Below are 12,877 nucleotides of genomic sequence, written 5' to 3' on the forward strand. Positions count from 1 at the left end.
GGTGAAGTGCATAGCGCGATAGTTGTGATAAATGCGAAATTTTCCGAGCGTAAATTGCGTATATGCGATGTCGGCGTTTTGATCTGAAATGAAATGAGCGAATTTAAATATAGGTGATAAACTATTGCTCTAGCTAATTATTATAACCACACCGAGATTCGAGTAATAAGCGAGCCTAGATAGTCTACCTTTAACAGAAAACTTGCGTATACATTCGAATTTGTGCGACTTCGGCTATATTGCCGGTTAACATTATAGCCGCGCGCAGGACTCACCATTACGTTAGCTATTGGAGAAATCTCAACGTAAATCAATCTGCGTTCACAATTCGCGTAAGCTAATGCTGCATCGAGAAATTATAGCTAAATTGAGTTTAAATTGACACGAAAATACATTGGTCTTACCTCGTCTGCGATACCTGCATCCCTGCGCACATGGCAATACTTGTAATAGAAATGTGAAGTTTTCAGAATGCGAATTGCTTTACGTCGGAACTAAACATTCTAATTCGTAACGCCAGCGCGGCGTTTTCTTGGAAACGCAACTATATTTAGAATGTTCTAATTCCCATTATCGATGTGGCCTGACTTTTCGGAATCGCAACTATATTTAGAATGTTCTAATTCATATTGTCGTTGTGACCCGACTTCTTGGAATCGTAAGCAACTATATTCGTACCGCATTTACACGCGTCAATTTCTTGGAATAGTATTCGGTAATATGCGCGGTGCATGAGCTTTGCGTGATCGTAGGCGTTTATGGTTGTGATATCTGTATTATCAAGTTGCATTTGCAGAATTCCCCAAAATCATTGACTAATTAATGATGACACAGTGTTATAGTACACACTAACATAGTCTTACATTTATGTGTAATAACTCGAAAAAGGTGTTGTCTCGGAATTTAAGAGAGAATCGGTGGTTATATTCTCAAAACAGCTCAATACGGCTAGTTTGCTCAATAGCCTGGTGGTGAGCGACGTGAAATTATAGTCATCCAATCCAGGTTCGATTCTAGCTAAGGTAAGTTTTGACGTGCCAATGAGTGTCATGGGTGCAGCAATCGACATCGCGCTGGTTGATGCGGCGCTGTGCGTCATATAGATGCGGCATTCATTGCGGTGATTTCGAGTCAATGGATGATGTGGCACTGTGCAGCAATCGACATCGCGCTGGTTGATGCGGCGCTGCGTGTCATATAGATGCGGCAATCAATGCGGTGATGATGTGGCAATGGATGATGTGGCACTATAGGCGTGGCGCTTGATGATGTGGCGCAGATGACGTAGCAGATGATGTGCCAATAGGTGTGCTATAGGTGCGGCAATGGGTGGATGATGTGGTAATAGGTGTGCTATAGGTGCGGCAATGGGCGGATGATGTGGCAATGTAGGCGTGGCAATTAAGGAGACGTGGCCTTCTGGGATTGGCGGGGCATAAACGAATCCCATCCTACTACTGATATAGGAGCGAACCGAATTAGGTAACATTGCAAACAAGACTTATAAATACGCTCTAAAATTGATAACAACATGTCATGTAACTGTGCAGTGCGCAATGAGGCCCTAGTCGCGCGAAGCGCGAAATTTTTTTTGTAAGATAATGACTGAATTACATCAATAAATGTGTTGCTAACATACATTGGGGGTCGCATCTGTATACCACTGGGCTCATTTGGCAAGGACAGGAATATTCGACGTTTAGACATAGCAAATTCGACGATATCAGTGAACAACTGAACATGCCTCCATCATTTTGTGCAAATGTTTTGTCGACGATCTCGCTGCGAGTGTACAAGCGAAGCTGCATGTTGGACGAGACGTTATCTCCTAATTGCGAATATGGTTAGACTCAATTCTGTGAATAATATGTATTTATAATTTTTAGAAAGGGGCTCAAATACTGAATGCGAGAAATCTAGTAACAATGAATCATGCGAAGTACCGAGAAGAATTTCAAGTCAAATAAATCTGCTATGAAATATTCTACTTTATGGTCGTATACAAAGATCTGGGACAAATGTGGCTGGCCCCTGGAAACGTCAATGCGTCAGAACTGTTGTTTTAGTCATCATCAAATTTCGCGGTCATGCTAATCAAATTTTGGTTGGCCTTGCAATTGTACCTGATGTCATAAATAATTTCGAGAGTTACCTCGCAGGCCACACCTAACCTTCTCGTGTGCCAAATTTGGCCTGCGTGCCACGGGCTGGCCGCACCTGATCTGTATGGTTATTAATAACAGTGATTGGAGGTAGGCTACATTAAAATTATATTGAAAATTCTTTGAAAGCAAATGTTTTCATGATAGAGAAGTTGGGGTCGGAGTCGGAGTCGAAGTCAGGGTCATTCTCACAAACTCCGACTCCGACTCCAGCTATTATAGTTTTCACAACTCCGACTCCATCAAGCGAAAATTACCCAGACTCCGACTCCACCGACTCCGACTCCACAGCCCTGGTCGAGAATAAACATAACTACAACGCGCAGTAAACAGTACAGTGTACATGACACAATAGATTTGGTGATGCTCCCAGTGCGCATATAGCCTCAGCTGCTACAGTCCCCCCGAAATCCGATGGGATTACTCATGCTTTATATTCAGCCATCTCCTGAATACCGTCTTCGTCAAATTTACAACTTGGTCGGTGCTAAAGGATCAGTCCGATTCAAAATGAAAGTTGGTGAACTGCAACCAATTATTTATAGAGTAGCCTATTTCATGATTAGGCTACCCACCACCAGCCTCGCATTCATAAGGTCTGACCATTTATGGCAGTGGTCGGGAACCTTTTTGTCTGAAGAGCCATGTAAACCCTGTATTTTTCATTTTAACTCCGAAAGAGCCATACATGTCAATCAATTGTTACGTCACAATCGAAAATTCGTGTCGTCTCGGTAGTACGAATTCGCACTCGCTACATGGGATAGGTCGTGGGCGTCATATTCTCTGTAAAAACTCGTAGGCTAATAATCATCTTGTGATAGCGCAATTCATCGTAAATAGCTCAGAATTTGTAATAACTGATATTAATCTAATATAGCTATAGCACTGATTCCGAGAATAAATATTGATCGACTTCTCAATTCGGCGGTAACATATAAACGTTGCCCTACGCAGGACCGTAACTGCCGCACCCCAAACCCCCCCCCCCAATTCGGGGGGGCGAGCTCGAAGGGGGCCCAAAATTATTTCGTGAATTAGCATAAATTATAGAGCATTTTTTGAAAATTCATGCAACTTTTTCAAGATTTTTTCGCGCTATGCGCGATTTCAAGTTGTCAAATGTCTTGAATTTTGAGTACTCTTCCCCCAAGAAAAAATACGCAAGATTTATAGAAATGGGCATGTCGGCATTGGCCATTATCGCGCCACGATTTACCAAGACATATAAAGTTTTAGGCCATGTAACATGCGACTCGAAGAAGATGGGCCGGGACGATCGGCAGCGAGAAAACCTTGGCCGAAAAGGACCGCCCTTATGTTGACCGAAAACTTCGTTATATATACAAAATACAAATAGGTTTAATTGTCCAATGTCCATAGGCGCCTAAATGACTGGCGCCGAATATTCCTGTCTTGGCAATCTGAACCTCACCAGACAAATAGGCCTACCATCTCGCAGGAAAAAATTATATGCCAGTGAAGAAATACCAATTTGAAATCGTGTTCGTCTTTTACTTTAGTAGCCTACTTTTGGGCGATTCTATATATTTTGATATAGCAGACAGGAGGTCACTAAATAACATTATGTTACGGAGTCCTACCAAAGGGCCCTACAATTTCCAAGACACCTCACTCAACTTTACCGGTAAATCTGATTACGTGAGCAGAGAGGATAAGAAATTGATAGCAATGGATATGCAATTCCTTATCTTTTTGACCGATTTTATCATGATTTATCGAAAATTTTCGCGCTTCGCGCTGGCTCCGTACTCAGTACGGCTAATTTCGTGGCAAAAGCGAACAATGTGATTGGGGGTAGGTTTATCACACTATGGTAGCCCAAGACCCAAGTTTTTGGGGGGCCTGACGAAGTGCTATTTCGTTCCTGCCAACGGGTATACGCCAGAAGGTGTTTAATTATTATTGAGGGGTCCTACTTTTTCAAACACACCTCACCTGTAAATCTGATTACGTGAGCAGTGAGAGGATAAAGATTGATAGCAATATATGTGCAATTCTCGATCGTATTGGCCGATTCAATCATGAATTATAGAAATTTTTCGCGCTTTACGCGTCTAGGCGAGAAAAGCTGGCCAAGTCAAAGGCGCCCAATCTAGATTACAAGAATAACGGTAAAGAGCGGATAGCGTGAGGGGGCTTCGCCCCCCAGAGGTTTGGTTCAACATCATGTGGGGGGCCCAAGACCTACGTTTTTTTGGGGGGAGCTGAGGAAGTGCTGTTACGGCCCTGGCCCTACACGCCTACATTTTAACGGCAGTGCTAGGAAGCTACTTATCAATTTGGACGCGGATAGCGAAGCGTTGTTTGTAACTTGGATTTGTAATTAGAATGTCGCATCCAAAGCAGTTCATTTTTTGGCGTAGATCAGGAAGACAAAATTTGTATTTGAAAACTTGATTGTCATATAGGCCACCCCGTGTCAGTTATTCTCATGATCAACCAACGTATTGTGCAATCCAAGATTACGCATAGCGCGCGATGCCGGATACACCGAATTCGCGAGGGATATTGTCGCTGGCTTACAGCAATTTAAATTTGAGGGTTTTGTAAAGGGGTCCGAGCCCGTAGCCCTGGATACGCCACTGCCTTGACCTCTCAAATATATGTTTATGCTGCCACGAGAATAATTATTCCGGCCGTTAATAATATTTACCAACAAGTTACGGCAATATCGATAAAATTAAGTACAAAATTAAAAATGTGTTAAAGAGTTATATCCTATACCCAAAAGAGCCATAGGTTTCCGACCAGTGACAGGGGTCGGGAACCTCTTTTGACCGAAGAGCCATATTGCCCCAATATTCTCTATTGTGACTCCCGAAGAGCCATACATGTCAATAAACTGTTACATCACAATTGAAAATTCGTGACGTATTGGTAGCACTAATATATTGGATTCGCAATATGCACCATTTTTCTGCCCACATGCGTAGGCAGTACATACCCACTGCAAGGTGTGATACGTAAGTGACGTGGGGTTAGGGGAGGCAAGTGAGGCATGTGCCTATCGTGTTCTCAGAGATGAGTGAAGGAAAATTGTGAGGCCTTCAATGATATTGGTATTTTCTATCGATGTTTATGAATGACTAGATTTTGAACATTTATATTCCCAAAGTCACGGAATTTTCATATTTATTGTTCGAAAATAAAGCGCGAAGGGAGAGGTTTGGCACATAATGAAGACGCAGACAGACAAAACCTCACCTGTGATAACGCAACTCTTCGTAAATAGCTTTTAGAATTAGATATTAATCAAATGTAATAGTCGCGATGATTCCGAAAATCTAAATATTGATCGAATTCTGAAGTATATTCGGCCTAACATAAGGTTGCGCCAAACCTACATTTTATGGTGGTGCTGGAAAGCTACTTACCAATCAAAAACTTGGTTACTTATGACGTTGTTTTTAATTTGAATTTGCAATTGTGAATGTCACTTCCATGGCAGTTTATTTCTCGGTGTAGATCAGGAAGACAGTGTGTAGGCCTATTTGAGAACTGCGTTGTCCTACATGTCTGCTATTTTCTTTGATCAACTTAGCTTAAGGTATCGTGCAGTCCAAGTTTTCGAGGAGAGCGATGGAGTGTAGGTCGAATTCGCGAGCGGTGGTAGTCCCGGCGTGTCCCTGGATACCCCGCTGTCTTGACCTCGCGATGACATATGTATGCTGCCACGAGAATAATCATTCTGGCCGTCATGGAAATGTACTAACAAGCTGCTGCAACATTGATAAATTAAGTACAAAATTTAAAATATGCCAAAGAGCCCTATCTTATACCCAAAAGAGCCATAGGTTCCCGACCACGGAATAGGCTATGTTTGTTAAATAAACAACACTACACCTCTACATACTCTCTCGCGATATCGGTGTTCAGTCCCTTGAAACATTTTAGAACCAACGGCGCCTAGCATATGTGGACCAGGACGAAGATGCATCGACAGCGCTTTTTGCGAAGAAGGCGAAGTTTGCGTGATCAAAGGTCCGGGATGCAAAGTATGCGACGTGCGGCGTTCCTGAAAACTTTTCGCGTGAACCGACTGAGATGATGCCATCAGGCTAGAAAGCTGTCTTGGAATACAATACAATTATTGGTGTTCATCTCATTATTTTGCTGGGAATTATGCTTTCTCTAACGCGTTACCGAAATAACCTCTCACATTTCTGTTGCCTTTTGCAATTATACGCCATTTGAGGTATATCAGTGACGTGCGATCCAATGAGGCAGGTGAGTCACTGCCATACCTGTCGTCAGGGCGAATAAGTGAAAATTGTGAAAACCCTCCAGGCCTCCATGAGTCGATGATTATTGATATTTTACATCGATGTTCATAAATAACTAAATTTGAACATTTTTTCACACAACATCATCCATTTTCATAATTAATATTCAAAAATACAGCGCGAAAGGAGAGTTGCGGCACAGGTGATGCACGGCAGAGATGAGCGGATTTGAAATTTCTATGTCCTAATCCAATCCATATCCGAACCTTCAAATCCAAATCCAAATCCTAATCCATAACTTTTTCATATTCAAGTCCATGTCCAATCCTAATCCGATTCCAACTGGAAATTCAGAAAAAATATTAATTTATGCAATGGAGGGATTCGAAAATTTTCTTTCACAACCAACGATTCACTTGATTCAAGATAACTTAGTAACCATAAGTACATTAATAACTGATCTGAATAAAGTTTGTCGCCATTCGCCACACGACATTTCAATCTCCCAGAAAATAGTTCAATCCAATCCAAATCCTAATCCGTTCTGAAAAAAATGTCTAATCCAAATCCAATCCAAATCCGACAAAATTTCACAAATCCTGTTTTTTCAAAACCTAATCCTAATCCATGCTCATCTCTGATGCACGGGCGCGTCGTGCCTCACCTGCGACAATGCAATTCATCATAAATATCTCGGAATTCAAAACGACTGGTATCAATCAAATGCTATCGTCACACTAAATCCGAAAACCCAAATATTAACAGTGTCAGACCACCAGAATCCCCTCAAAATCGCCAAGTAAGGTGACATTCGGCTTTATTACAAACAATGCCATCGCAGAGCAACAATAGTCAGGTGAGGCACAAACGAATTTGCCTCATGCACTATTCGCTAACAATTGGACAATCGCAGCACAGTGAAACGCGCTATATATTTCGGAATACAACAGTCTTGCCTGTCTTGTAGGAATTATATAGTAGCGACGGCCAATACGTAATGCGGAGCAAATGCATTCCCTTACTTATGTAGTGGTTATTTATTTTCCGGTAAATTTTCGTATGTGATAGCTACTTGCATAGGCTGCATTGTCGTTGCTTTATGCTTCGGAAAATTTATACCGGTACTTGAAGAGATAATAATTATTATCCGTCTAAACTTGCCCATTTAGCACAATAGCGACCAGTCCTACATGTACTGTATAATAGGCTTACCATATTTTGGAAATCAAAAAAGAGGACACTTTTTCAGAAATTTGCAACTTGCAAAACCGGAGTGAAATTCTCAAAAACCGGTTAATTTTTCCCACTTTGTGATCGGTTGACTATAAAAAAAAAGGTCATCTTTTCCGCTCAGAGCTCAAAATACCCTTTTTCTCTCCACACTGCCAGGATTGCGCGAAAATTGGTAGGGACCAAATACATTCTGTGGACCCAGTTCTACCATTACAAGTCAAGGAAAGGCTGGTGCGTGCTCGCTTTTAGCGAAGCGCATAGAAAAAGTATCAACAGCGCCACGCGTCTCTGGAGCCCTACGCAACAAGCGGGCTAAGGCAATCGATATCATAATAATCTGACATATCCAATGTAGACTACTTAGACGTAGCCTACATATCTCTATCAGCTGAAGGATATTGCGCGAAAATTGGTAGGGCCCTAATACATTCCGTGGACCCAGTTCTACCCTTACAAGTCAAGGAAAGGCTGGTGTGTGCTCGCTTGTACCGAAACGCATAGAAAAAGTATCAACAGCGCAGCGTTTCTCTGTGGCGCGGTTGCACATTGCTATTGCCGCGACGTCAGCTGATCCCACTCTCGCCGCTCGGCCGCATCCTTGCTCTTGAGCTAGTGTCTCGTTTCGCCAGACATCATTGTTGCGTCACACTGCCAATCTACTCGACAATGAATAATTTGGAGCAGATTGTGGGGGTTCCAGGGCCATGAGTGGAATAAAATTTATATTTTCGCAAGCAGTACAGCGTCAGCTTTCGATTGATACCCGATTCATCAAATTTAATGCTCGGCAAGTCGGTCAAAAATCACCGTCAAATTGCCTGTAGCCGAATGGAAACTGTGACGTGATACAATTTCATTGAACCGTGCGATTTGCTTGTGTCGACACCATATAGGACACTATGGTGTAATCGTTTTTGTCGATGAAATCCATTCAAGCGCACGATCGTTTATTACTCGAGTAACGAACGATTTGGAAACGTAAAATTGCCGCGATGCGAGCTAGTCTGTGCGGTGTCAGAACTCTGCCCTGGTGTTGAATACAAGAGGGCAATTAGTTATTGGATGCGCGCTTTCCAATTTCTAATCATCAATTTTTGTGTATTCATTCTTGGCCGCTTGATTCACTCGTATTCTCGAATTGTCGCGCAATGTCACTTGCGAGCTTGCAGTAGAATTGATTCTGACTTGTACAGTGCACGACGTCGAATTACGTTCTCAAATATTGATGCACCACCAGATTGTCAGTGGCACAATTTCGAGTTTATTCGATTCGTTTGAAGGGGAACCATTTATACTCCACTAAACTTGATCGACGACGGGCGGACTGGTAACGAGCGCACCAATATCGAATATGAAGCCATTGGGTATATTTCGCCCAAAGTGGATTTCTGTGGATAAGGTTGTGACATGCGCTTATCTCTGCAGTTACATCTGAACAAATCCCATCATTTCAAGATTAAATTGGACTGTATGGCTTGATCGCGCAGTACCGGTATTAAAACATCACGTCACTGTTTTAATGCTGTATCCAGGGCCGTAACAGCACTTCGTCAGCTCCCCCAAAACGTTGGTCTTGGGCCCCCATAGGGTGATAAACCGGACTTCTGGGGGGGGGGGGCGTTTTATGAGTAACCTATTCTGACCTGAACGTGCGAAGCGCAAAAAATTTCTATAATTCATGATTCAATCGGTCAATATGATCGGGAATTGCATAATGCATATATATTGCTACCAATTTTTATCCTCTCCCGCTCACGTGATCACATTTACCGGTAGAGCAGGTGTGTCTGAAAAGGGGTAGGACCACTCAATAATCGTCGGGCGTATACCCAATTGCTCCCAAAAAAACTTGAGTCTTGGGCTCCTGTAGGGTGATAAACCGACCCCCCATCCCGTTGTTCGCTTTTGCCACGAAATTATTTGTACTATTTAGTGAGCAAAAGCGCGAAGCACGAAAATTTTCGATAATTCATGATAAAATCGGTCAATAAGATCGGAAATTGCATATATATTGCTTTCAATTTCTTGTCCTCTCTGCTCACCTAATCAGATGTACCAGCAGAGCTGAGTGAGGTGTCTTGGAAACTGTAGGCCTATAAATAATTATTAAAAATCTTCGGGCGGGCGGACCCGTTGGTATGACTTTGTTACATGATGTTAATTCGGCTCCGCCAGTCTGCTCTATCAAAAAATAAAGAATCGCATAAACGTACTAAACTAAAAGACGCACACTGTTTCAAATTGGTATTTCTTCACTGGCATATAATTTTTCCCTGCGGGATGGTATTTGTCTTGCGAGGTTCCGATTGCCTAGACAGGAACATTCGGCGCCAGTCATTTAGGCGCCTATGGACAATCCAACCTATAACCTATCTATTTTGCATATATAACGAAGTTTTCGGTCAGCATAAGGATCGACAGTCCTTTTCGGCCAAGGTTTTCTCGCTGCCGATCGTTCTGGCACACTTCTCGGAGTCGCATGTTACATGACCTAAAACTTTATGTCTTGGTGCGTCGTGGCGCGGTAATATCCAACGCCGATATGGCCATTTCTATAAATCTTGCGCATTTTTTCTTGGGGGAAGAGTATCCAATAATCAAGATATTTGGCAGCTTGAAAAATTTTGAAAAAGCTGTTTCAATTTATATTAAATACTCTATAATTTATGCTAATTCACGAAATAATTTTGGGCCTCCTTCGAGCTCGCCCCCTCCCCAATCGGGGAGTTTGTGGTGCGGCAGTTACGGTCCTGGCTGTAGCATATTTGTGTACAATGTACTGTACATGCAATGGCATGGAGTAAATTTCGTATAAAATAGCGGGTCGTGCAGTCGTGCCTCACATGCGATTCCTCATAAACAGCTCACAGAATTCGTAATAACTGGTATCAATCGAATGCTATTTTCGCATCGATTCCGAAATTCCGAATATTAGCAATCATAGAGCACCGGAACCCCTCTAAATCGTCAAGGAATGTGGATTTATTGACTTATTACGTACAATGTCAGCTAGCGCAGAGAAATAATAGGCATGTAAGGCACAATCGAATTTGTCTCACTCACTATTCGCTAACATTCAGGCAACCATGCACAGCACAGTGAAACGCGCTATCAATTTCGGAAACCGACACTGCTGTATGAATTGTATATTAGCGACGGCCAATACGTAATGTGGAGCAAATACATTCCTTAATACTGATGTAGCTGTTACTTTCCATCCAATATGGCATCCACCGTAGGGGGCTGCCAGTAAAACTGCACTCGACCGACTGCAAAAACTAGAGAGATATGGTATTCTTTTACGCCTGCACCACCGAGATGATTTGACGACGGAGTTGCGATACGGCCCCATGAGGTCATCTAGTCTGCGCCCCCGTTTTTTTCTCCTCCATGCTATCCGTGATTGCTGAGCGCCTAGCAGGATAGCTGCGGATACCAATTTTCGAGTCTTTGGTATGACCCGGTTGGGGATCGAACCCACTACCTACCGCTCGAGAAGCCGGACGCATAACCATTACTCTATCTCGCTCGGCAACGCGCTCCGTATCATATCTAGGGATTCAAAGGGGGCTGGTTGTCCATCCAAAAAGTAGCTGCTGAAGATATTCTTGTTATCCTAACCATAGAAGATAGGTTTATGCGGAAACTATCAATCGCCAAGTTTATGTACCAGCTCTGCCTCGGTCATTGCCCTGAATATTTCAATGACTTCTTCACCTCGAAATCAAAAGCGCACAAGTACAACACACGTGGGTTCACGTCGTCCAAATATCATATGATCGACCGAAAAGATCATCGCTCCATCAAATATGTCGGACATGACGTGTGGAAAAGTATCCCGCCGGCCATTCGACAGTCGACGAGCATGTCTATTGTCCAGTGTCCACATTCAAGTCGAAATACAAGCAATCACTACTAAATAGATAGGCTACTAGTCCATCCTCAAAATTACCGGACCACGACCTGATTTATCGACCTCGCCTTCCATGACATGCCACCCCAATTTTGTCGCTTGCTTTTTTCAATACTATCTTCTGTTACTTTTCATTTAGTGTGCATGTGCAATTGTGCATGCCTCCTCTTTACATCACCTAGGCCAAGGTGGGTGTCTGATTCCATAGACTATCACTATAACCATATAGCGCAGGCAAGCATGTGAATATATGTGAAGGGTAACGGTAAAGAGCAGCTTAACACAATCAACATATCCGGCCAATAGTTTTTGATAACACAAGCTTGTATAATGTATATATTCACTGAGTAGCACGTGGTTAGATTTCATTTTGGAAGTTAGCGAGCTCGTGGTTATAATTTGGGCGTGTTTGCTCGTGGAATCTGAAATCCTACCAAATGATCGGTATTATGCGAAATAACTTCGGTTTTTACTAGTTTATCGACCTAGATTCGGACATGATGACAGAATTGAGCATTGAGATTTCAATCACAACAGGATTTCAATTACATACAAACAAAACCATTAGTCTCTGATATTTCGAGTAATGACTCTTTAATATCTATAGTTTAGATTCTCCAATCTCTATTATCTGGCCTTCTGACTCCTCGTAAACGGAGTCTCAAAGCCGCAAAAGCTGCGCCATGTACACAAAGATTAATTAGATGTGATGTGGGCTTCTCTTCCGCTTGCCGGCGAAAGCTGAAAAAAAAAAAACAGGATCGAGCGCTTCGATGATTTCGTATTACATTGCAATTTTAGATAAGATAGCGGTAGCGTTTTCATTAGACTCAGGCACTAGCGATAACCACAATAAGATTTTATTTACCGTAATGCAACCATGACGTCCAACGAAGTTCTTTGGCTATCAGAGTAGTGAATGTTTGCGCTGCGCCGCCTTCCGAAATATCGTTAATGCTTCAAGTTGATATTGCCACATTTCAAAAGGAGACCAATAGTCAAATCTGGTTTGGTTTCTCAAGAGCAGTAGCTGTCTATCGTGTATAGCTATCTTTGACTCATCTCATGCATGGCTACTACTACAATGAGAGCCTATACCAGAAATTTTCCTAGACTATTTCACTCATCTCACCAGTCAGCATTCACATTCACACAATACCCGAGGCTCTTCTATGGATCTATTCTTACTCTTCTGAATTATATATACTTTGCTTTGTATTTATCTATCTGTGTATTATCAATGTTCATGGACCGAATAAATTCTCTCTCTCTCTCTCATCCTATTTGGTCGTTATGTTTTACTTAACTTGCTTCAATTTTTT

At 42.3% G+C, this 12,877-nt stretch overlaps 1 protein-coding gene across 2 annotated transcripts in view; it reads left to right on the forward strand.

Annotated features, from left to right (window-relative positions):
• The window catches only part of LOC145451612 (uncharacterized), a 42,257-nt gene extending 35,908 nt beyond the window's left edge, over positions 1 to 6,349 (forward strand). For both annotated transcript variants that reach the window (XM_080329815.1, XM_080329817.1), the window contains one exon: positions 6,081 to 6,349. In XM_080329815.1, coding sequence (XP_080185941.1) covers positions 6,081 to 6,205 — 125 coding nt within the window. In that variant the 3' untranslated portion in view covers positions 6,206 to 6,349. The remainder of the gene's footprint in view (positions 1 to 6,080) is intronic.
• Positions 6,350 to 12,877: the final 6,528 nt, after the last annotated feature.

The sequence above is a fragment of the Botryllus schlosseri genome, chromosome 12 (genome assembly GCF_051294905.1).
Source record: "Botryllus schlosseri isolate E-star chromosome 12, Bs_hap1, whole genome shotgun sequence".
Classification (NCBI taxonomy): domain Eukaryota; kingdom Metazoa; phylum Chordata; class Ascidiacea; order Stolidobranchia; family Styelidae; genus Botryllus; species Botryllus schlosseri.